This window comes from Henckelia pumila, chromosome 4, assembly GCF_033568475.1.
Source record: "Henckelia pumila isolate YLH828 chromosome 4, ASM3356847v2, whole genome shotgun sequence".
NCBI classification, from domain to species: domain Eukaryota; kingdom Viridiplantae; phylum Streptophyta; class Magnoliopsida; order Lamiales; family Gesneriaceae; genus Henckelia; species Henckelia pumila.
Window position 1 is genome coordinate 135,160,143 of NC_133123.1, and position 21,599 is coordinate 135,181,741.

The following is a 21,599-nucleotide window of genomic DNA, read 5'->3' on the forward strand; positions in this document are numbered from 1 at the left end:
AAAGGCCTAAAAAAAATTTTTTTTTTTTTTTTAAAAAAACAAGGCCTCGCTCGATCGGTAAAAGTTCACCGATCGAGCGAGCACAAATTCAGCAACCTTCTGCTCGCAATTCACATGGCCTCGCTCGATCGGTAAAAGTTCACCGATCGAGCGAGCACAATTCAGCAACTTTCTGCCCGAAATAAACATGGCCTCGCTCGATCGGTTAAAGTTCACCGATCGAGCGAGAATGCTCTGTGCAGAAACTAAAAATCTGTTGTTGCTGTCTAATCCTTTCCATGCCATTTCTAAACATCTAAACAAGATATATCCATGCTAACATGAGTCTCATACAAGCTACCATGATATACCAATGCCAATAAGAATCTTAAACATACTATAAGATCCAAGTATAGATTCCAAGATAACATGATGATTCTTCTTGGCACCTATCCAAAAGAATAAGATCAAATTCATGCCATATTCCTTAAGATAATCTCAAAACTAGTGGTATATATATATACAAGAACATCAAGCCAATTCATAAGATGCTACAACAAGTAGAGTTCCAACTCTTCACATAAACAATCTCAAGTTTACATGTAGAACCTACAAAAAGTAACTCAACTAGATTTCAAGGTAGCAACATTATATACTTCTAGATTAAAAGCTAATCTCAAGCTTTAATACATATATCAAAACATGAAAAACTATTAAAGTCTCAACCAATGTTTTAACATCTAAACATTGGAATCCAAATCTAACATGTTTGACAAAACATATAACTTCTTCTAACACCCGAGTCTCCACTCTAATTTTTCAATCTCTCGATTCCTTGCCAAGTCCGACTCGCTTACTCTTCAACCTGATGCAATGCACACATACAAGCAAAACAACAGCCGGATAACTTCGGTGAGAATAAATCTCAGTATGAAAGACATCTATATAAATCAAATAGAAATAACTCAATCAAGTAATTTACTATTACAATCAACAATTTTCTTATACCTTACCTATCGGATGTCTTTCAAATAAACTCATTCAATATCATAAAGACTCGAATACGGTGGAAGGTTAAAGGATTCAAGTCTTACATAATTGATAATTTAAAAATTCATATCGTTGGGATCCCGGGAATATAATCAGGCCATAAAATATCAAGCCTTCCACCTATGATCCCGCTCGGGGTGGTAAAATCTGATATTCTCTAGACTGTGAACACTATATTGAGAACCTTAGCAAAGAAATCAAGTCAGATCCCTAGCCTTTCGCATATAAGTTCACCACGTCCAATATTTTCTTTTCGATTCTGTTTTCAAGGTTTCGAAAGAATTGTGGCTCAAAGGGTTTACTCTCAACTCTATAATCAATCTACCACAACTCAACACTTCAAAATAATCTAAACCAACAATCTCAAATAAATTATCCATCATATATCTCAACAAGAAATCATGTTGAAAACAAACAACTCATATAACAATTAACTCAATCAACTAAGTCAAGTATTTCATAGAATCATATAATATTAAGTAAAACACCTAATCATGCATGTATGTGATTTAATAAACTCGAAAACCACCACGTTTTCGAGTTATTCTACCTGTCGAATTAATGTCGAATCATACCTTGATCTTGATCTTTATTTCTCAACCTCTTGTAACTTCTGATCACACAACAAGCTTCTTCAAAATCTGCTCAAACCTTCTTGCTATTCCAAGAGCTAGTTGTGTTGAACTTGTTGCTCATTTCAAATCAATTCTGAACTCGTCGACTCGACTTCGATACCTTCCAACTTAAATCTGAATTGAAGTGTTTACAAGTCACATATTAGCATTCAAATTTCATCTAATCTCACAAGTGTTTAAACACTTCAAAGCTTGCCAATAAAACCAACATTCAAACCGGTATCGTATCGATTACAAATCGGCACCGAGAAGTTCTATCTACTAATTCTAACAACTTATACATCCTTCAAACATTGATATCTACTTCATATCAATATCATTTCATCACTACACATTCAAATTCAACACTTGCACTTTTCAGAAATTCAACAAACAAAATCGACGGCGTAACGACTCGAATTCGGTAATTCCAAAAGCATAGACACCATCTTATCTATCAACTAGTCTCATTTTCATATTCAATTCCATCCATATCACACGAAACCAATAGCCTAAAAATTCCAGAATTTTCAGAAATGTTCAATAATTGCTAAACATGCCCGAACGACGATTTTTTCGCAATCCGACTTAGATATGCTATCGTCGTATATACTAGAATACGTTTATACAATCAAATCTTAATTCTAACAACATCTTAAAATTCAAACATGGTAGAATTTAGCCAAACTTACGTCAAAGTGTAGCACTCGAAGCCGTGATCGCAAATATACGATCAATTTGAAATTCTACCAACCGGATCAATTTCTATCAAATTTTGGAATCAAGAAATCGGCCATGGAATTTTCTGTTCTCTTATCTCGGTTGGAAATTTGATGGAAATCTGATATTTCATGCCATTCCATACACATCACACGTGTAATCCACTTGCACTACCAATTTTGCACTTTGGCCCCCAAGTTCTTGGCTAATGGCAAGGTGATCCTTGGAACCTTCATTTACCTATTTTCGTTCTTGCTGCTGTTGAAGGGAACATATACACGTGAAAAGTGTAATATAAATCTTGTGTTGACAAGTCAAATCCCATTTTTGTAATTTAGCCCCTGAAATTTCGATATTTGCAATTCAGTCCCTGCTCGAGTTTCTTCTTCAAATTAAATTCTTTAATTCTCGGAACATGGAATTTAAATCTTAAATCCCATAAATATTCAATTAGAATATTTATTCTTTTAATTTAAGAATTCCGGAATTTAATTCTCAAATATCCGTAAATTCTCAAATTAAATACTTTGGGCTCGAAAAATAAATCTCTAATTTCCATATTCTCTAAATTGAATATTTTTCAAATACAAAATTTAAATCTCTAATTTCGTAATTAATATTCATATTTTCAGGATTTACAAAATCACCATTAAATGTGATAATTGGCATTTTGATTATGTTTTTGAGAATGATGTGCATTAGTGCGCACCCATCATATTATGTTTTTCAGATAAATATTTTTCAGAAGAACGCTGACTTTGATTTGAAATTTGATTTTTAGCCATTGTTAAATCGAATCATCATATTAAATTTTTTTGCAATTGATTGAGTTATCTCAACTGCCTAACTCGTGGTTTAAAAATCATAAATATTTATCTGACTAACGTGGTTTGGTAGTTCAAAAGTTTATTCCGTATGAACCGAAAAACAGATGTTGTGGGTTCATGCACTTGTCCAGGGCCCCCAATTTATTTTTAGTTTTTTTTAAAAAAAATCACACATACCAAATACATGAAATTAGCATCTTTGAATTTGGTTGTTAAAGCAGAAAATTTATCTGATTATGCAATACAATCGAGAGATGTTAGATTGTTGAAAATCATTGAATATTATCTGGGAATCACAACCAGTTAAGAAAAATTGAATTGTTTGATGATCATCTGCATGAAGAAATACATATTGGAAGATGGCAAAAACTTCTATGAGACGGTCTCAAGGGTCATATTTATGAGACGAATCTTTTATATCGGTTATCCATTAAAAAAATATTACAATTTATGTCAAAAGTATTACTTATTATTATAAATATGGGTACAATTGACTCGTCTCACGGATGAGACCGTCTCACAAGAATGTTACTCTTGGAAAATATCTCAAATGATAAATAATTGATAACTTTACTTCAAAAAATACAAGAATATTAGAATAGTTCATTTTAAATAATATTAATTGTTAAATAAAATATTTTGTGAAATTATGTAAAACGTTCTTTCTTATGCATATTTTGGTTTATTTTGATTACGAAAATTAATTAGTTGTTTAAATTTATATTCGACTTTTCAGATTAATGCAAAATGACTTATATTTTTAAGTAGTGTTTGCAACCTCTAAATATAAGTGATTATAGATTTTCACTTCGCAAATTTGTTAAAAAAATTCCATAATCATTTATTTTTAGAGGTTACAAACACTGTTTTAACATTGCTCGAAATTTCATTTAACTCAGACCGCCCATATTCCCAAATAATAAAAATGATGGCTATCCATACATACATACATACATATATTTATATATTGTGCGTGTAAGTTTTGACAGTGCTCAAATAGTTGACCACAATGAGTTAAATGAAATCATAAAAAAAATATTTAAATGATATTGCCACTCCTCTAAAAAAAAAATTACGTGTGATACTGGCATACTGCCACTCCTTTACTGTTATATCTGTTTTTATAAAACATATGTCTCGCACCAAATATACAATAACCCACAATCATAATAAACAATATATATATATATATATATATATATATATATATATATATATATATATATATATATAACCGAAGAAGTACAAAAATAAATACAAGATTAAGAAATTTAATTGTAAATGAATTCAAAGAAATTATATAATAGAGAAAGTTTTTGTTCCGTTTCTTACGGTCCAGACCAAGAAGGCAATTAGGCAAGAATAATATTTCCAAGAAAATTTATTTGATCTGTTCCCGGAAGACCTTTTTTTAGGGGGAAAAAAAATAGAAATAAAGTCAGAAAATTGTATATCTTTAACTTTCCATCCTACAAAGTACAAACCCATCCCGTCAATTTTAATATTAATAAAAAATCTTAATAAGTCAAAAATCAAATTTATTTTTTCCTTAACTCATTTAAAAGAAATTATTTAGATTATAACTTAATTCTCAAAGAAAAATAAACCATCTACTTCGTTATTCATTTTCATATAATAAACTAACACATCTATATTTATAATTAATAAATAATTATATACATAATAATCATATACGCACACATGCATAAACTTATTTCCTTAAAAAAAATTTAAACTTTTAAGCAATCGATAATAAATTTAACACCATGATAAAATAAATTATTGCCATCTATCTAGATTTAATTTAAATTTTAATGTAAAAATATGCAATTAAAGAATTTGTTTAATCAGATAATATATCAATCATAAAAAAGTATTTTTTTAAAAAAATATTCCGTCGATTCTTTTCAACCTGGTCGGAAATATATACATTCTAAAATATATTATTAATTTTCACTACAAATTTAATGATATTCCATGTATTTATACAATGTGAGATCGTTTTCCATCGACTGCAAACAAATACAACCAACAAGAAAAGAGAAAAAGGACACACCATGAACTTGAAGGAATTGAGGTCTTCAAATGGGCAACTAATCTTTGATTGATATAGAAAAACAAATACAAATATATTCTTTTGACCACCATGCCAATTAAAAAAAGATAAACCTTTTCGTGTTTGAAAAGAAGAAAAGATACGATTCGGACACTTTTTTTTACACATATATAGTCTTTTACTAGTCACTACCCATTAATTCTCCAAATCTTTGCCAATTTCTCAAAAGCTAAAGCTTTACAAACTTTTGCTTTTTGAAAATTTTCTCCTCGCAACCATATAAATCTCCATTTACCTGCACCGAAGATATACACCAACATGAACAAGACATTGAACTAAAGTTTCGATTCCCACTCACAAGAGAGATGATTGTAAAGGACTTGACAGTAGAATTTCCCACAAGAATGACACTAATAACCATTTAACTTATACACAATGTATGATTGTAACTTGTAAGCTTCACAAAGATCAAAACAAGAATCAAATGTTAATCCAAAGAGGCCACATGAAGCACGGTTCTATACGTTAGAGATTATGACTCGTCGAAATTCCAAATATATTTCTTAGTTATCTCTTTTTTTTAAGAAATACCATATTGACTCATTCCCATAAATAAATGCCCATTAAAATTTGCATGTATCAAGGTCCCTCTAATCTGGGTTTGTCTCGATGCACCGACAAGGATTTGATAATCTCCCAAAGGACCCCCTCCCCTCCCCTCCCCTCTCAAGATGTTTTCCAAGTCCTACCCTATTTGTAGAATGACTAAAACACCCCTCTACTCTCCTTCAAGAATCAGTGTCGGCCAGCAGACAAAATGGTTAAGCGTTGTATCCCCACATCTCCCTTATTTGGCTATAAATTTCATCTCCCTGAAAAAAAGAAAAGTATGCCAACAACCAAAAGGTGGTTGTAAACATTGTTTATGTCCGTAACAAGCACAAATTGACAACATAGAGCCCACGGGAGGTACTCAAAATAAAACACCGATATCTTCAAGTGGTTGGGATTAACAAAATCTAGATGTCTTTTTTTACTTTCCGAGGAAAATGCATTTTGGTCATGTATAATTTAGGCGTGAAGATACGTTTTTATTTCGAAACTCCACACATCTTACAATTGGAGGATAAAAAGATTTGAATTTTACATGTAAAAATTTTCTTTAAAATTCAAGTTCCACCTAGTGCCACACCGAGAAACCTAATTCACACAATCAATTACATAAGGCAATTAGATGGTTCTAACTTGTAAGTTCGTACTGCGCCTAATTTTACTGTTTTCGAGTGTAGGAAAGCACATGGGGGCCTCATAGACATAAGCAGGCAAAATAATGGAAGTAATAAATATAAAGTAAAGTGACAATTTAATACCTGTGATAAAATTAAAGAATGATAAAATAGTCAAAGCTGGTGGGGCTTACCTTTTTTTTTTTTTTTTTACTCTTATAAGAAATAGTGAAATTGTTCAAGAGGTTTTTGGGGTAGCTTGCTTGAATGTAACAGTGGGAGCTATTCCACAACTCCTCCTCTGATGTTCCAGCACTAGCTGCTCAGCGAACCATTCGAGTTTCTCGAAATTGCTCCTCTCTCCTATCCTTTTACCATTGAAGAGGACCGATTCGACGTTTTTTTGTTTCAGCATATCATCAGCCGCTCCGATCAGCATTTTCACTTTGCTAGGAGTAGGGCATGACTCGATGTTTGAACCATGTCGACCCAAGTTGGTTCCATTAGCCTGCGACTCGAGAATTCGGTCGAAGTATTAGCAAACACGCTATGTTAGATGGGATGTAACTCGAGAGTATAGCTCAATACCAAATAGGGATCCTTGTGAACATAAACAATATTAACACAGTAGTAGATCAGAACCAAGATTTTGATTATGGGCAAGATAAGTTCCCATTGTGAAAAAACAAGTAAAATAAAAAGAATAAGGGGCGACTCATCATGCCCGGGTCCCATCCCGTCCCAATAATATTTTATCAAAAGATGCACCTAGCATAATTTTTAATTTTTGTGAACATAATAATGCAAAGAATAAGCAACCAACACAAGGAGCCACTTCTGAACAACTTAAGTCAACAACTTGCAGTATAATCACAATTCCCAACTCAGATTCAAGAAGACAAATAAGTTTTAATTAGCTTATCCTTCCATACTTATCCGAACCCCTAACTGCTCATATGGTCTAACAGTACAATTTCTGTTTTTTGGTCAATTCCATATGCATTCATGCATATAAATAAAGCTTAGCAAGAGATCACAATCACCAATATGCATATATTATAGTACACCTGGGAAAAGAATCAACTAACAGAACCAATAATCTTCTTATGGTGCTGGACCATAAAAGAAAAGGAGCAAATAGACCCCACACTATGCTAGTGATCCGAACAAACAATTAGGCGAAATACAAGATTAGGAAGAAATATCAAAACCCTTGTAGTTAATGCCAGCACAAGATCTGTACAAAAAAGAAATGTTTCATCTGAGTGAAAATTTGAATTTCTTGCTGAGTTGCATAAAGCAATGATTTACAAAATAACATACTCTCACATTAAAACATTTAACTGACAAAATAACTAGACTTTATGAAGGTTGTCAATACGCGTGCGGTCAAAATATACCACCCTGGAAAACAGTACCGAATGAAGGTAACAATGTCCATAAATGTTTGGAACACTCCATTTTGGTTGGCATTTTGGCAAGAGGACACCATGTTCAATATATGCTGACCATGTTGGGAGATGAACTCCGTATCTAATACACATAATCAGATGTATGAATCTCCTAAATTGCCATATATGTAAGACTCCAAAGTATATTTATGCATCCAAAGGTATATGATACAAATGTAGTGTTTCTTCTTGTATAGGATATATATCTACCACGGACTTACTACCCAATCCATCAAATCAATTACACGGACGGAACTAGAAAAGAGGAGAAGTAATTAAGACGATCCGAAACAGAAGGAAATTCATTTCACTAGGTAGTTATCCAAAATATCTGAGTATTCTCGCCATTTGAAACAAAAAGGCATGTTGGTCTCAATAACATTTTTTGCCAATTGAAACCAGGGACAAAACGATTCTCAATGTCTCTATCAACAAATGCTACTGGTCACTACTCTTAGGCCTGTTCGCTCCCTTCACTCAAGTGCACGTTCTTCTTCATAACAAGAACCCGGAAATAAATTGCATGCTCCCAAAATATCTACTTTAGCCCGCCCCCGTCCCCGTCCCCAAGCCTGTCTCACCTCACCAGAACCTCCAAAGAAAAATCTTGTATCCATTGATAAAATTTGTTATTATTCACATTTCAAAAGTAAACTCTGAGCTCCAAGATACTTTTAAATGGTAAGTTCCACATAAGTAGTGCTCAATTTTCAGCACCCAAGAGGCAAAGGCGGAGGTTTACCTGAATGCGGACGTAATTGCTGCCACGGCTCTGACCGAAAGCCAAAGCCACGGCTTGGTCAACCAACTCGGCGGAGCCATCGGCCGAAATCCTAGCCGACGGCCGAGCCCAATCTTTGGACTTCCATTTCTTGACCTCCTCGTAGTCAAAGCTGCCTCCGAGAACCTGGCCGCCGGCTCCGAGTGAAAGTACCAAAATATCCTCGACCCCTTTCACAAAAGGGAATTCCTGTTTGTTATGCAGCACGTGGGTAATAGCCGCCGCCGTGGGGTTGTTCATCGCCAACCCTCCGTCCACACCAAAGCAACGTGTCGACCCATCAACCGACTTCATGCAAACCGGGCCGAATAGACCGGGTTCAGCTGCGGTGGCCATACATACCTCCCAGAGGTTGAAATCGAAGCCGTCTGATTCGAGAGCATCTGCTCGGGAGAACAGAAACGGCGCCATACTTGCGAGGTCGTAGCAAGGAATCAAAACCGGTTTCAAAGTATTTTTCAACGTTAAGCTGCGCCCGGTTTTCTCATCCTTGAAAGCTTCCTTTATCGCCTTCTCCAAACCGGTGGCGGCAAAATCCGCGCCACCGGTTTTCCTGAAAAATCGCGTGAGTATGTTGCCTTTGTAACCGCGTGTTTTCGCGGGGTGGCAGAGTTTTTCCCCCTCCGCCTCCAGAAACTTCCACGTGTCATCGGCGTGGAAGATCGGGCGGCTCTGATCGTTGCTGGCGAAAAGCATCGCCGTGAAAATACCACCCACTCCGGCCCCCGCGGCGACGTCGAAATAATCAGCAACTCTCGCGTTTGGATCGCCGGACTTCCTTTTCAACGCCGTCTCCAAAAACGACAGCGCTTTACCCGATAGAATGTTGTGCATCCCACCGCCATCTATGCTGAGGATGCATACCTTCCACCTCCCTGCCTGAACCCCGTCTTCTTCTTTGCTTCTGAGCTGCAGCTTCGGAACCCACATCTTCTCATCATCACAGCCGAATAAAAAATTGGTTTCCAGTATCGAGAAAATCTCGTAGCTCAATTTATCCGCATCAATACTGGGTTCTCGCAATCCAAACGAATAACTTTTAACATTATCCACACCAATACACGCCATTTCGCAATACGGAACAAATATTATCCTTCCGCAAACTAATACATCAGTTTCCCCGTCTCCGTAATCTTCGAAGCTAGAAACAGGATAAGAAGTGGGTCTCCAGGTGATTGCAGACTACAAAAGGAGAAGGGGTCAAAGAAGAATTAATACTGGCAAACGAGGAATGAGGAAAGAAGATGAAAGCTAGCGGGGGAAATGAAGCAGAGCAGTATTTTGCAGTGTGAGTCTCTTCAATTCTGCCTGCTTTTTATAACCAAAATAAATTATTATTTATTCATACCTAATAACAATAATACACCAGATATTGCAATATTATTTTATAAACAAATATGAACCATGCAATTAATTTTTTTAATTTATTTAATTAAAAGAATCGTGAAGGAAATTTTATCGTTAGATTTAAAATTAAAGACCAACTATTGTTTAATTTTTTTTTTTAAAATATAATAATGTATTTAGCGACAGCGTAGCTATATACATCATAGCAAGTGTGGGTTATCGTGTCACTAATAATCAATTAACTGGTGGTTAAATTGCTCGCAAACTCTTGTTTTAATACAAGACAATAGGTTCGTGTGAATTCTTTGTCATGTCCATAATTGTTCACCTAGCGGATGGCCAGATTAAGATAACTCAAGTTTTGTATAATAATAACTATTCTATCGTTTCAATTATATATGTTTTTTTGTCTCAAATATATAATCGTATATTATATTTAGTAATTTTTTGTACATTTTTTTGATTTAAAATATTTGAGTTGCAGCATTATCACCAGTTATAGCTTTTAGTAAAAGACAAACGTTCGGTCATACGGTATTCACAAACTACTCATTAATTAATTTTAAAAAATATTATTACAACATAAATTTTTTTATGAAATCGTTTTACAAATCTTTTTGTGAGATAGATCCAACTCGTAAAAAAATATTATTTTTTACTACAAATATAATAATATAAATTGAGTCGATTGATCCATGATTTAACATTACATACTTTTGCGTATAAGATTTAACATTACATACTTTTGCGTATAAGAGTGTTTATTGTGAGACAATTTCACATACAAACTTACACAGGATTATAAGAAAGCTTTGTAATGTTAAACCCAAGTTTATTTATTTATCATGAACATATCAGATAGTTTCACTCCTTGATTATCTGAATGTAATATAATTTAAACTATTATTTAAAATTTATGATAAAAAGTATTCTATATATTACATGTATATTTATGTATATAAATATATTAGCATTAAATTTGCATCAAGTTTCGTCATCAACAAATCAAAATTTTTAAAATTTTATAATCATGTATCGAGTCATAGTAACGTATAATGGTGAGTGGTTTATTTTTTTCAATGAAAATTCCTTTAATTTTTAACCAAAAAAAAACCGGTCTAATGTGAAACAGTTTGGACTGGATCGGATGAGAAGGGCCCGGCTGTTGCCGTCAAGTGCTCCCAAATTTCATCATAATATAACGGTAATCTCGCAGCAGATTTCTGGTCAAACATGGGGTCACTTCAATTTCTTAGTGCATGTTCAAGGTTAGGGGTGAGATGAAGTTGATGTGAGAAAGTTGGTAACATTATTTTATGATGATGTTAGCGATGATAGCTTTATTGCTTGGTTTTGCGAGGGTGAGATAATGTTGTAGAGATGATGTTGAAATATTAATTTTTTATTTCATTAAATATATATTTTTATTTAAACACAAAATAAATTTGCATAAATTAAAAGAAATTAAAATTACACATAATTAAAATTTAAATATTACAAAAAATTCAAAATACAAGAAATTAAGAAATTTTAAAAAGTAAAAATAATTAAAGCAATACCAACAACAAAATAAATTACTGCCCAAATCTTTTACGAAGAATTGTTTGTTGCATCTTCGTAAAATATTTACGTTGCACATCATTCATGTTTGGATCATTAATATTTTTTTCCATGATTCGATTTTCTTGCTCTCTCTCAGCCTCCATCTCTTTCATCGCTTGTTTTCTTTCCTTCATTTCTTGCTTCCTCAACTCTATTTCGTGCTTTTTGGACATCCGTTCCTCAATTTTTGCATAATGCTCTCTTGCCATAGAAATTTTCGTATCCTCAATTTCATAAAATCTTGTTTGCTCCTCACGCATTTTTGCATACAAATCTGTCATGGAATTTTTTGAGCCAGATCCTTTCATGTTTGCTTTGAAGGCCTTTTTTCCCATTGGTCTAATGGTTTTCTCCACTTCTTGCACGTCATTTCCTTTATCGGTTGTAGGCGTATCAGTGGGAGTGGAAAAAGGAGATGGAGATGATTCACCATCAATATTTTTCAGCTTTTTGATCGCATTTGTCGTATCGCCTTCGTATTTTGCTAACGACCATATCCTCCATTTCGGTTTATCCTTAAGGACTAACCAAGTTTTTTCGTCGGACCATGTGGTTCCACAATCTCTCTCAAACATTGTTTGAGCTTGAGCATACTAATTAAAAATAATAATTTAGCAATTTTTTTACTATCAAAGTAGAATAAAACATTGTGATAAAATTTTAAAAATACCTTCATTTCAAATGACGATCCACTTTGGTTGAGGACTTCTATTTCGCTCATTTTGTTTTGAAAAGCGAAAACTCGTTTTGCAAGATCTTGAAAATGTTGGCGCATGTTGTCCCTAGAACGAACTTTCCATCCTATTGGCAACTCTTGATTATATTCTTTTTCAACCATTCCCCAAAAACTAGCATTGCTTTGGTCATTTCCAAGTGCCAGATTGGTAGACGCGTTGGCACCATGCCTTTGCAAGACGTTCATCTTCATCTTTCAACCATTTTTTCCTCGTGATGGCGTCACCCCCACTTGCAGCAACAACTTGTTTTCCTTTTCTTTTTGATTTTGAAGATGTAGTTTCGAAAATAGGAGGAGAGACTTCGTTTGGATTTTGGAAAAATTGAGTTTGATTGAACATGTGACTCAACATTTGCTCGTCGGAGTATTGCGATTGAGAAAGACCAATCCACTGGGTATTGAATTGCGAAAAGTTTGGTGGAGGAGAATTAAGATCATCATTGTTCCATGGATTCATTTTCGGATTTGGATTGAATGAAATCAAAGAAGAAGATTTTTTTTTAGAATAAAAGTGTAGTAGAAGTTGATGATTTATCAATGAGTAATGAAGAATATATATAGAAGATTGAAAAATATAGCCGTTACTAGCCGTTGGAGGTTTTTTTGAATTTTTTATTTTTTAAAAAAAAATAAATAATTTTTTAATTATTAATTTTTTAAATTTTTAATGATTTAAAAGGTCAGATTAATCTGGACCGTTGGATCTCCAACGGCCAGATTAATCTCACCATGCAATTTTAAAAAAAATGAAATAAAAAAAGTAAAAAAAAAAGAACAAAGAAGAAAGTCGTTTGAATAAATTAAAAAAATAATAAAAAAAAAGATGGGGCATCACCGCGCGGAAAATCTTCGCGAGAGGCCCGCATCTTCCTCGCATGCGGATAACATCCGCCTGCGAGATTCTGATGAAGTGGGGCGAGGAAGCCCAGATTTCTTGATGATCGATAGGAATTTGAAAATTTGAGTGAAATGGCTGAAAAAAAAAGTGATGAAAAAAGTGAGATAGCCATGGAAAAAGAAAAAGAAAAAAAAAAAAAAATTTAGAGGTCAAAAGAAAGAGAGTGCAAAAAAGTGAGATGATCTTTGAGAGAAAAAAAGAGAGGAAAGAGACCAATAAAAAAGAAAATATTATGGTCCAAAATTGTGTGGTTAAAAAGTTTTTGCAATTGAATAGTACATGCCCTTAGCACTCTAATCTCTATTGCACGTGGATTTGCAACATACACGTCTTGGATTTGACTCTCCCATAATCAAGTCTCAATCGAGTGAAATTTCACCCAAACACGATTAGATGCACTCTCAAGACAATGTTTAAGATTATCGATCGAGGCGAACCCAATTTAATCTGGCAACTCGCTGAGTGACTAGATAAAAAAGGGCTAAGTTTTGTCCAAGATCAACCCGAACTCGTCTCGTGACAACACCCTGTACAGTCAAAACTAGAACTAGCAAAATGATCCGAAAGCTTCATTCCAGGCAAATGTAGCCAAAACTAAAGGAAAAGGTATACCGATATGTATTCTAGGTGATTTAATTGATCACATTGAGCATCTAATTCTAACAACTGCAATGGCGAACTATTGGCCAAGTTTTTGCAGCATCTATAGGGTGAACTAAATATGGTAAGGATAAAAAAATTATGCTGCGTAGCAAGTAAAATTAAACATAGGATTTCGAGCACATTCCAAGCCAAAGCTCTTTGAATCTCTATAGTTTCTTAACTTCTGTAGCAGCAACGGTCGTTAAATTGAGCCGAAAAGTGCTTTGACCCTCTCATAATTCATCTTTCACGTCATAACTGCTCGCTTCGTGGCTTGCAGTGGAATCTGAAGAAGCTGCAGTTCTCTGTTGTGAGGCTGGTTTATGAAGCTTGAAAGGAATGGATGCGTGTTTCTTTAAGAATTTGTAGTAGGCCACAACTGTGCGGTCGGTGTCACAAGTAATCTGCGACGAAGTATATTTTGATACATAAGGGTAGTGTATACCAAATGTAAGGAAGATTTTAAAATATAGAAATAAACTACTGTTCCTCAACCAAAAAAAAAAAGAAATAAACTACTGCTTACAGGATCAAAACTCTTGTTGCCAGCTGGGAAGAAAAGAAGAGTGGGGAAACCATCTGGCTGTAAAACACACAGTCAAATTGGCATCAGGAAATCTATACAGAAATGTGTATATGCCTAATGTCTCGAGGACTTACCTTCTAAATTAAGGTCTACACGAAATCTATACTTTAAACTTCCCAAATAGAAAAATGGGTTGTCAGAAAACCACGCGTGGAAAAAACGGGAGGTACCTTAGCTCGAGGGTGCTCATTTGTTGTCCCATCCATCTTGGCAATGATGAGGGAATCTACCCCTCTCAAATGCTTGCCAAGCTTGTCGTATATAGGTTCTAAAGATTGACAGTGCCCACACCAAGGAGCATATATCTATTCCAAAACAATAATCATAACCCACATAAAAAAACAAATTTAATGATCATCCCATGTTCATTCAGGTGCAACAGTACTCATATACATATCTTACTGTAAGTTGCAATTGGTGTTAAATAGAAATAATTTAATTTCTAGATACTACTTTGAATATAACATCGTCACAGATGAGCAGAATTGTACCTCAAGAAGTACGTCTTTGGACTCATCCAACACGATTTCATCAAAGTTGTTGCCCACTACTATTTTGACATCTCCATCATTCTGTAAAAAGAAATAACAAAAGTGGGATCGGATGTTCCATGGATACACGTCAATGTCAAAGTAACCAATTGAAACGTACCTTTTCAGGAATAGGATCGGATTTGTAGAAGGGCCGAAGATTATCTTGCAAAAAATTTTTGCCAAAAGACTACAATATTAACAAAATCCTTTAGACCACAAAAACTCACAGTTTCAGAAATTGTTCAGTTCCATGAGAACAAGTATTGAATAACCTTGATGCTGCTAATGGTCAATTCTCCATCCAATAAAAACTTCCTGGCATCATCATTTCCTGTGTATGCAATAACCTGGATTTCAAATTCTTGTTATCAGATAAAGTTTTCATTACTTAATATATTCATGAATAAATGGGGAAAAAAAATACAAAATGAAAAAAAAGTTACGGGACAAGATACAACAACGAAAACAGGGAAGATTTTAGACAGGGGAATACCCTTGGCGAGGCTCCACTGACTCCAAAGTATTCGGAGACTTCTTTCCCGACATCTTCATTATCCAATTCCACATAAACACATAGAAGCTGCAGTAGATTCAATAAAACAATTCACAGTTGAAACATGTATCTGGTATCGCAATTTGGCACAAGCTAAAAAGAATGGAGAGGAAATGACAAAGAACCAAATAGCAGGAACCTATATGGAAATAAACTGAAATTTGCTTCAGTATGTTTCATTAAAAAATCATGCTCACTTGGCTAACCATATTACATTATTGAATTTTAATAGTGCAAAACTTTTTCCATCGAAAAATTTAGAGTGGGTCTTCAAAATAAATCAGATCAGATAGAAGACAAGCCAAAGCAACAAGATAAGAGTTCCTAATTCTTACAGAAATATAGGGTTATCCCAAAATGAGATACAAACCATGCTTCAGTTTTGCACCCGCAGAATTTTTTTTTCTAAAAAAATACAGGCTCACCCCACTTCCAAAGTTTCGAAGTCACTGAGATAATAAGGAAAATAATGCGACTTTTAAAAGTTAGGCTATGATACTGTAGATTCTGATCTAGAGAAGAAATGTGTAACTACTCTGTTAATTGAAGCACGCTGATAAAGACTGTAGTCACCTTTCCCTTGACAGTTTTTGCTGCTTCTAGAAATGTTGGATATAATTTCTCCGAATCACTGGAAGTGGCAAAAATTATCAACTGTGATAAAAAAAATTGAACAAAATTAAATCAGCCTGCAAATAAATATATGCAGGGAACACAAAATAGAATTCTTCTCATCTACTGTTAAAGTGGATCGGCCAAAGATACCTGTTTCTTGATAGGATTTTCAAACACTTGTCGTGCACTCTCACGTGTCAAATTGGTGACAAGAGGAACCTTATTCTCAAATACAAAGTCTGCTATTTCCGACTTAGTGAACTGGCCATCTGCGCTAGCACCGAATAATGAACATAATTAAAACATAAGGTTAAGTTCTCAAAGAAGAGACTAGGAAAACTTACCAAAAATGCTAAGTTTTTCAGCTTCTTTTTTAATTACAGCCAAAGCTGGACGTTTGATGAGAGGATCGACGTGGAAGAGCTTTGCCACATCTGAAGATGTGGTCTGGTAAAAGCTAACATCATCTTCAAGCTTTGAGGCAGCACCAAGTTCCTCACTATCTGAACCCTACAAATTTATCGGTTGATCAGTCAGGCTTGTACACGCGTCAAAATAGATTTTGCCTAGGCAAACTGATTATTGCAATGAAATTTCAAACCCACGTCATGAATAAGCTTCACACCAAGGGAATTAGCTAAATTTATAAATTTTACTAATTTTATCGCCAATTTTCCTCTTTAAACTCAGGAAAGACAACCTAAAAGATTAGAAATATGGATAATCATACCACCAAACTTTCCAAATAGCCCAAAACTAATTTGTCTTGAGCTGCCAGAATGCTTTGTGCCTCGTCAATCGTTGTAATATTTTGCAGTACCGGCCCTATCTTTTTCTTCAACCAAGAAACAATAGAATCTCTGCAACAAAAATTGTTACATTAGAAAATGTCTTGCAACCTAAGCCATCGATTATCTGTAATATCACAGTTGGAAAAACAATTAAAATTATAAAATTTCCTGATAATAAAATCAAATTCTATCGACGAACACACAGTTTCAAAATAACTCACGTAACACGCAAAAGGTCAAAATTTTACTTGGTGCGGTGACCAGTATAGGGTTTTTGAATCCCATCCACGAAGAAGTAAACAGTAGGAAACCCCTGCACATCGAACTTCTGCGCCAGCTCCGTCTCCTCCGTGCCATCGATCTTTGCCAGCACCACCTCCTCATCCTTGAGCTCCGTCGCCGCCTCTGCGTACTCCGGAGCCAGTGCCTGACAATGCCCGCACCAAGGCGCGTAAAACTCCACCATCACAAACCTATTCTTCTGGAGGAACTCGCTGAAGTTTGATTCCTTCAGAACCACCACGTGGGTCTCGTCCACCTCCGGCGCACTGTATCCGCCGTCATCGTCCGAATACGCCGAAAAATAATCGTCTTCCTCTAAATCGTCGTAATTCTCGTAATCTCTCGGATTGACGTAGGAATTAACTGAATCAGTTGATTCGGCAAAATTGTTGTCGTCTTGCTCAAGAAAAGTGAGATCTTCATCTTGGTCAGGTTTTGACGACTGTACAGATATACTGAAGCAAATTAAGTACAGGAAAACTGAAAGAATCATCACAGATTTCATTGCCATTGCAAGAAACACCTACAATTTCGATATTTCGCTAGTTATGGGCGTGGAAATTGAATCGATGGTGGAAACTATTGATTTATTATTTAAGAGCGGAAATGGTGGTGCCGGGGATCCAGGGTGCAGGAAAACTCACGGGAGTGAACGTGGAGTTTTATAATTGGTTGAGTTCAAAGTTAAGCAAATAGAATATTGACACGTGTATTGTATGAGTCCATTTGACTTTTACTTGCCGGGAAAACAAGTCGTTGTATGAGGGGAAGAGATAAATTATAAATTATAAATCACAAAAAATTCAATAGTGTTTGAAAAGATAAAATTTTACAGTAAAAAGTAAATATTTCAAAATTTAAAATATATCAAATTCTACATTTTATAATATTTTTTTCTCAACTCAATTGTATTTTTCATCACAAATGAAGACTTATTTATAGATCCACATTTGAGATTAGTCCAAAAATAAATACATCATCATCTACATCATCACACACTAATTTTCCACATTTTACAACTCAATATTCAACATTCAACATTCAATATTCAACATAATAATAATAATAATAATAATAATAATAATAATAATAATAATAATAATATATTTTTCATCACTCCCCCTTGTGATGATAATAATAATAATAATATATTTTTCATCACTCCCCCTTGTGATGATGATCGTGATATGATGACTGTCTTCATTACGTGTTTTATACTGCCTCGTTAAAAATCTTACTAGAAAAAATCCAGTGGGATAAAAACCATAGTAAGGGAAAAAGAGTGCAGCCACGTAAACTCCCCCTCATGTTAACATGAGTGATTCTTCACATATTCCGCAGATTGCGCATCTCAATGTTGTATATATGCTTTCTGAATATCGTCGTGGGAAGTGCCTTTGTGAAGAGATCTGATGAGTTCTCACTTGATTGGATATAACAAATATCAATATCTTTATTCTTCTCAAGCTCTTGAGTGTAGGCAAAGAACTTTGGGGTATATGTTTTGTTCTGTCACTTTTGATGTGTCTTTCTTTCATTTGAGCAATACATGCAACATTGTCTTCATACAACGTCACAGACTTCTTGTCTACTGATAATCCACAAGAATTTTGGATATGTTGTGTCATTGATTTTAGCCAAACACATTCACGGCTTGCTTCATGTAGCGCAATAATCTCAGCGTGATTTGATGAAGTTGTTACGAGTATTTGTTTCTGTTAACGCCAATAAATTGCGGTGCCTCCACGAGTAAATACATATCCGGTTTGGGAACGTGCCTTATGTGGATCAGATAAATATCCAGCATCGGTATAACCAATGATACTTTGATTGGTGTCTTTTGAGTACAAAAGTCCCAAATCTGTCGTTTCTCGTAGATAACGAAATATATGTTTAATTCCGTTTCAGTGTCTCTTTGTTGGATATGAACTGAATCTTGCCAATAAATTTACAGCAAAAGATATATCTGGTCTAGTGCAATTTGCAAGATACATAAGGGCACCAATGGCACTTAGATATGGTACTTCTAAACCAAGAATAACTTCATCATCTTCACATGGACGAAATGGATCCTTTTCTATGTTTAATGATCTTACAACCATTGGAGTACTTAATGGATTTGATTTATCCATATTAAAACGTTTAAGGATCTTTTCTGTATAATTTGCCTGGTGAACAAAAATTTCACATTCTTTTTGTTCTATTTGCAAACCCAGACAGTACTTGGTTTTTTCAAGATCCTTCATTTCGAATTCTTCCTTCAAGTACATCATAACCTCTTGAATTTCTTTATTCGTTGCAATGATGTTTAAATCATCAACAATACAGCAATAATTACACATCCGGATGTTGTTTTTTTGATGAAAACACAAGGGCATATTGGATCATTTGCATATTCCTTTTTCATCAAGTGCTCACTTAGCCGATTATACCACATTCGGCCGGATTGCTTCAACCCATATAATGATCTTTGCAATTTTACAGAATAAAATTCTCTGGGTTTTGAACTTTGTGCCTCAGGCATCTTAAATCTTTCAGGGATTTTCATGTATATATCATTATCAAGTGATCCGTATAAGTAAGCCGTAACAATATCCATCAAACATATTTCCAAATTTTCAGACACTGCCAAACTAATCAAATATCGAAACGTAATTGCATCCATAACAGGATAATACGTTTCTTCATAATCAATTCCAGTCTTTTGAGAAAAACCTTGTGCAACAAGTCTAGCTTTATATCTTACTATTTCATTTTTCTCATTTTGTTTTCGAATAAAAACCCATTTGTATCCAACAGGTTTTACACCTTCAGGTGTGAGGACTATAGGTCCAAAAACGTTGTGTTTATTTAGCAAATCCAATTTAATCTGTATGACATCTTTCCATTTTGCTCAATCATGACGAGTTTTACATTCACCAAAGGTTTTTGGTTCATGATCCTCATTTTCATTTATGATGTCACATGCCACATTATAAAAAAATATCTAATCAATATCTTCTATATCTTTTCGGTTCCATATTTTTTTAGTATTAATATAATTGATAGAGATTTCACGATTCTCGTCAGTTTGTGGTTCTGACTGAACATTTTCATCATCAGGTGTTTCTTCTGGAACACCATTTTCTATTTTATGATCATCGTGTTTCTCTATGCCTTTTCTTTTTCGAGGATTTTTTTCCTTGGAACCGACTGGCCTTCCACGCTTCATGCGTTTTATGACATCATGAGTGTCTTCAATTTGTTTCTTTGGAATTTCAATTCGAGCAGGGGCATTTACAGCATGTAAATATGATTTTGTTACCCCTTTTGTGTCTGCAAATACATCTGGTATTTGATTTGCAATTCTTTGCAAGTACACAATTTGCTGTACATCTTTCTCACATTGTTTAGTCCTTGGATCCAAATGTAGCAATGATGGTACATACCATGTGATTTATTTTTCAATGTGTTTCTTTTCTCCCCCTAACATTGGAAAGATTTCTTCATTAAAATGACAATCAGCAAAATGTGCTGTAAACACATCGCCTGTCTGAGGCTCAAGATATCGAATGATTGATGGGCTATCATAACAGATATAAATATCGATTTTTCTTTGAGTACCCATTTTTTATCGTTGAGGTGGTGCAATAGGCATATACACCATACATCCAAAAATTATCAGATGAGAAATATTTGGTTCTTTACCAAATACAAGCTGCAATGAGAAGAATTTATGATATGCACTTGGTCTGATGCGAATTAATGCCGTAGCATGTAAAATTGCATGTCCCCATATAGAAATAGAGAGTTTTGTTCTCATAATCATTGGTCTAGCAATCAGTTGTAGACGTTTAATCAATGATTCAGCTAATCCATTATGTGTATGAACATGAGCAACAAGATATTCAACAGTAATTTCCATTGACATACAATAGTCATTGAAAGTTTGGGAAGTAAATTCTCCAGCATTATCAAGTCTTATTTTATTGATTGTATAATCAGGATATTGATTCCGCAATTTTATTATTTGAGCCATTAGTTTTGCAAATGCCACATTCCGAGTTGACAATAAGCATACATGTGACCATCTGCTGGAGGCATCGATCAATACCATAAAATATCGAAATGGTCCACATGGTGGATGAATTGACCCACAAATATCACCCTGAATACGTTCAAGAAATATGGGTGATTCTGTTTGGATTTTAGCTGGCGATGGTCTTATAATAAGTTTTCCAAGAGAACATGATTTACATTGAAACTTATTATTCTGAAAGATCTTCAGGTATTTCAATGGATGACCATGCGTATTTTTAATAATTCTTCGC

General features: G+C 34.5%; 2 protein-coding genes across 2 annotated transcripts; both read right to left on the reverse strand.

Moving 5' to 3' along the window:
• Positions 1-5,411: 5,411 nt before the first annotated feature.
• LOC140864973 (patatin-like protein 6) lies at positions 5,412-9,984 on the reverse strand. Its single transcript, XM_073269435.1, has 3 exons — positions 8,666-9,984; positions 6,667-6,980; positions 5,412-5,541 (listed from the first exon to the last, which is right to left on the reverse strand). Exons 1-2 carry the CDS (start codon positions 9,770-9,772, stop codon positions 6,711-6,713), a joined length of 1,377 nt encoding a protein of 458 aa, XP_073125536.1. The 5' UTR covers positions 9,773-9,984; the 3' UTR covers positions 5,412-5,541; positions 6,667-6,710.
• Positions 9,985-13,635: 3,651 nt separating this feature from the next.
• Positions 13,636-17,911, reverse strand: LOC140863725 (protein disulfide isomerase-like 1-4). The gene is made up of 12 exons (XM_073267341.1): positions 17,256-17,911; positions 16,947-17,076; positions 16,561-16,726; positions 16,367-16,485; positions 16,175-16,255; positions 15,542-15,628; positions 15,321-15,395; positions 15,167-15,235; positions 15,007-15,087; positions 14,686-14,820; positions 14,456-14,512; positions 13,636-14,333 (listed from the first exon to the last, which is right to left on the reverse strand). Exons 1-12 carry the CDS (start codon positions 17,798-17,800, stop codon positions 14,163-14,165), a joined length of 1,716 nt encoding a protein of 571 aa, XP_073123442.1. The 5' UTR covers positions 17,801-17,911; the 3' UTR covers positions 13,636-14,162.
• Positions 17,912-21,599: the final 3,688 nt, after the last annotated feature.

Bases quoted from the DNA above. Each gene is read 5' to 3' on its own strand.
- LOC140864973 (XM_073269435.1), bottom strand. From the start codon at position 9,772: ATGGCGTGTATTGGTGTGGATAATGTTAAAAGTTATTCGTTTGGATTG. The intron at 6,981-8,665 runs GTAAACCTCCGC...CTCGAGTCGCAG, and splicing joins GCAATTACGTCCGCATTCAG to GCTAATGGAACCAACTTGGG.
- LOC140863725 (XM_073267341.1), bottom strand. From the start codon at position 17,800: ATGGCAATGAAATCTGTGATGATTCTTTCAGTTTTCCTGTACTTAATT. The intron at 15,396-15,541 runs GTATTCCCCTGT...TTTGAAATCCAG, and splicing joins TCAGTGGAGCCTCGCCAAGG to GTTATTGCATACACAGGAAA. The intron at 15,236-15,320 runs GTTATTCAATAC...TTAATATTGTAG, and splicing joins TGACCATTAGCAGCATCAAG to TCTTTTGGCAAAAATTTTTT.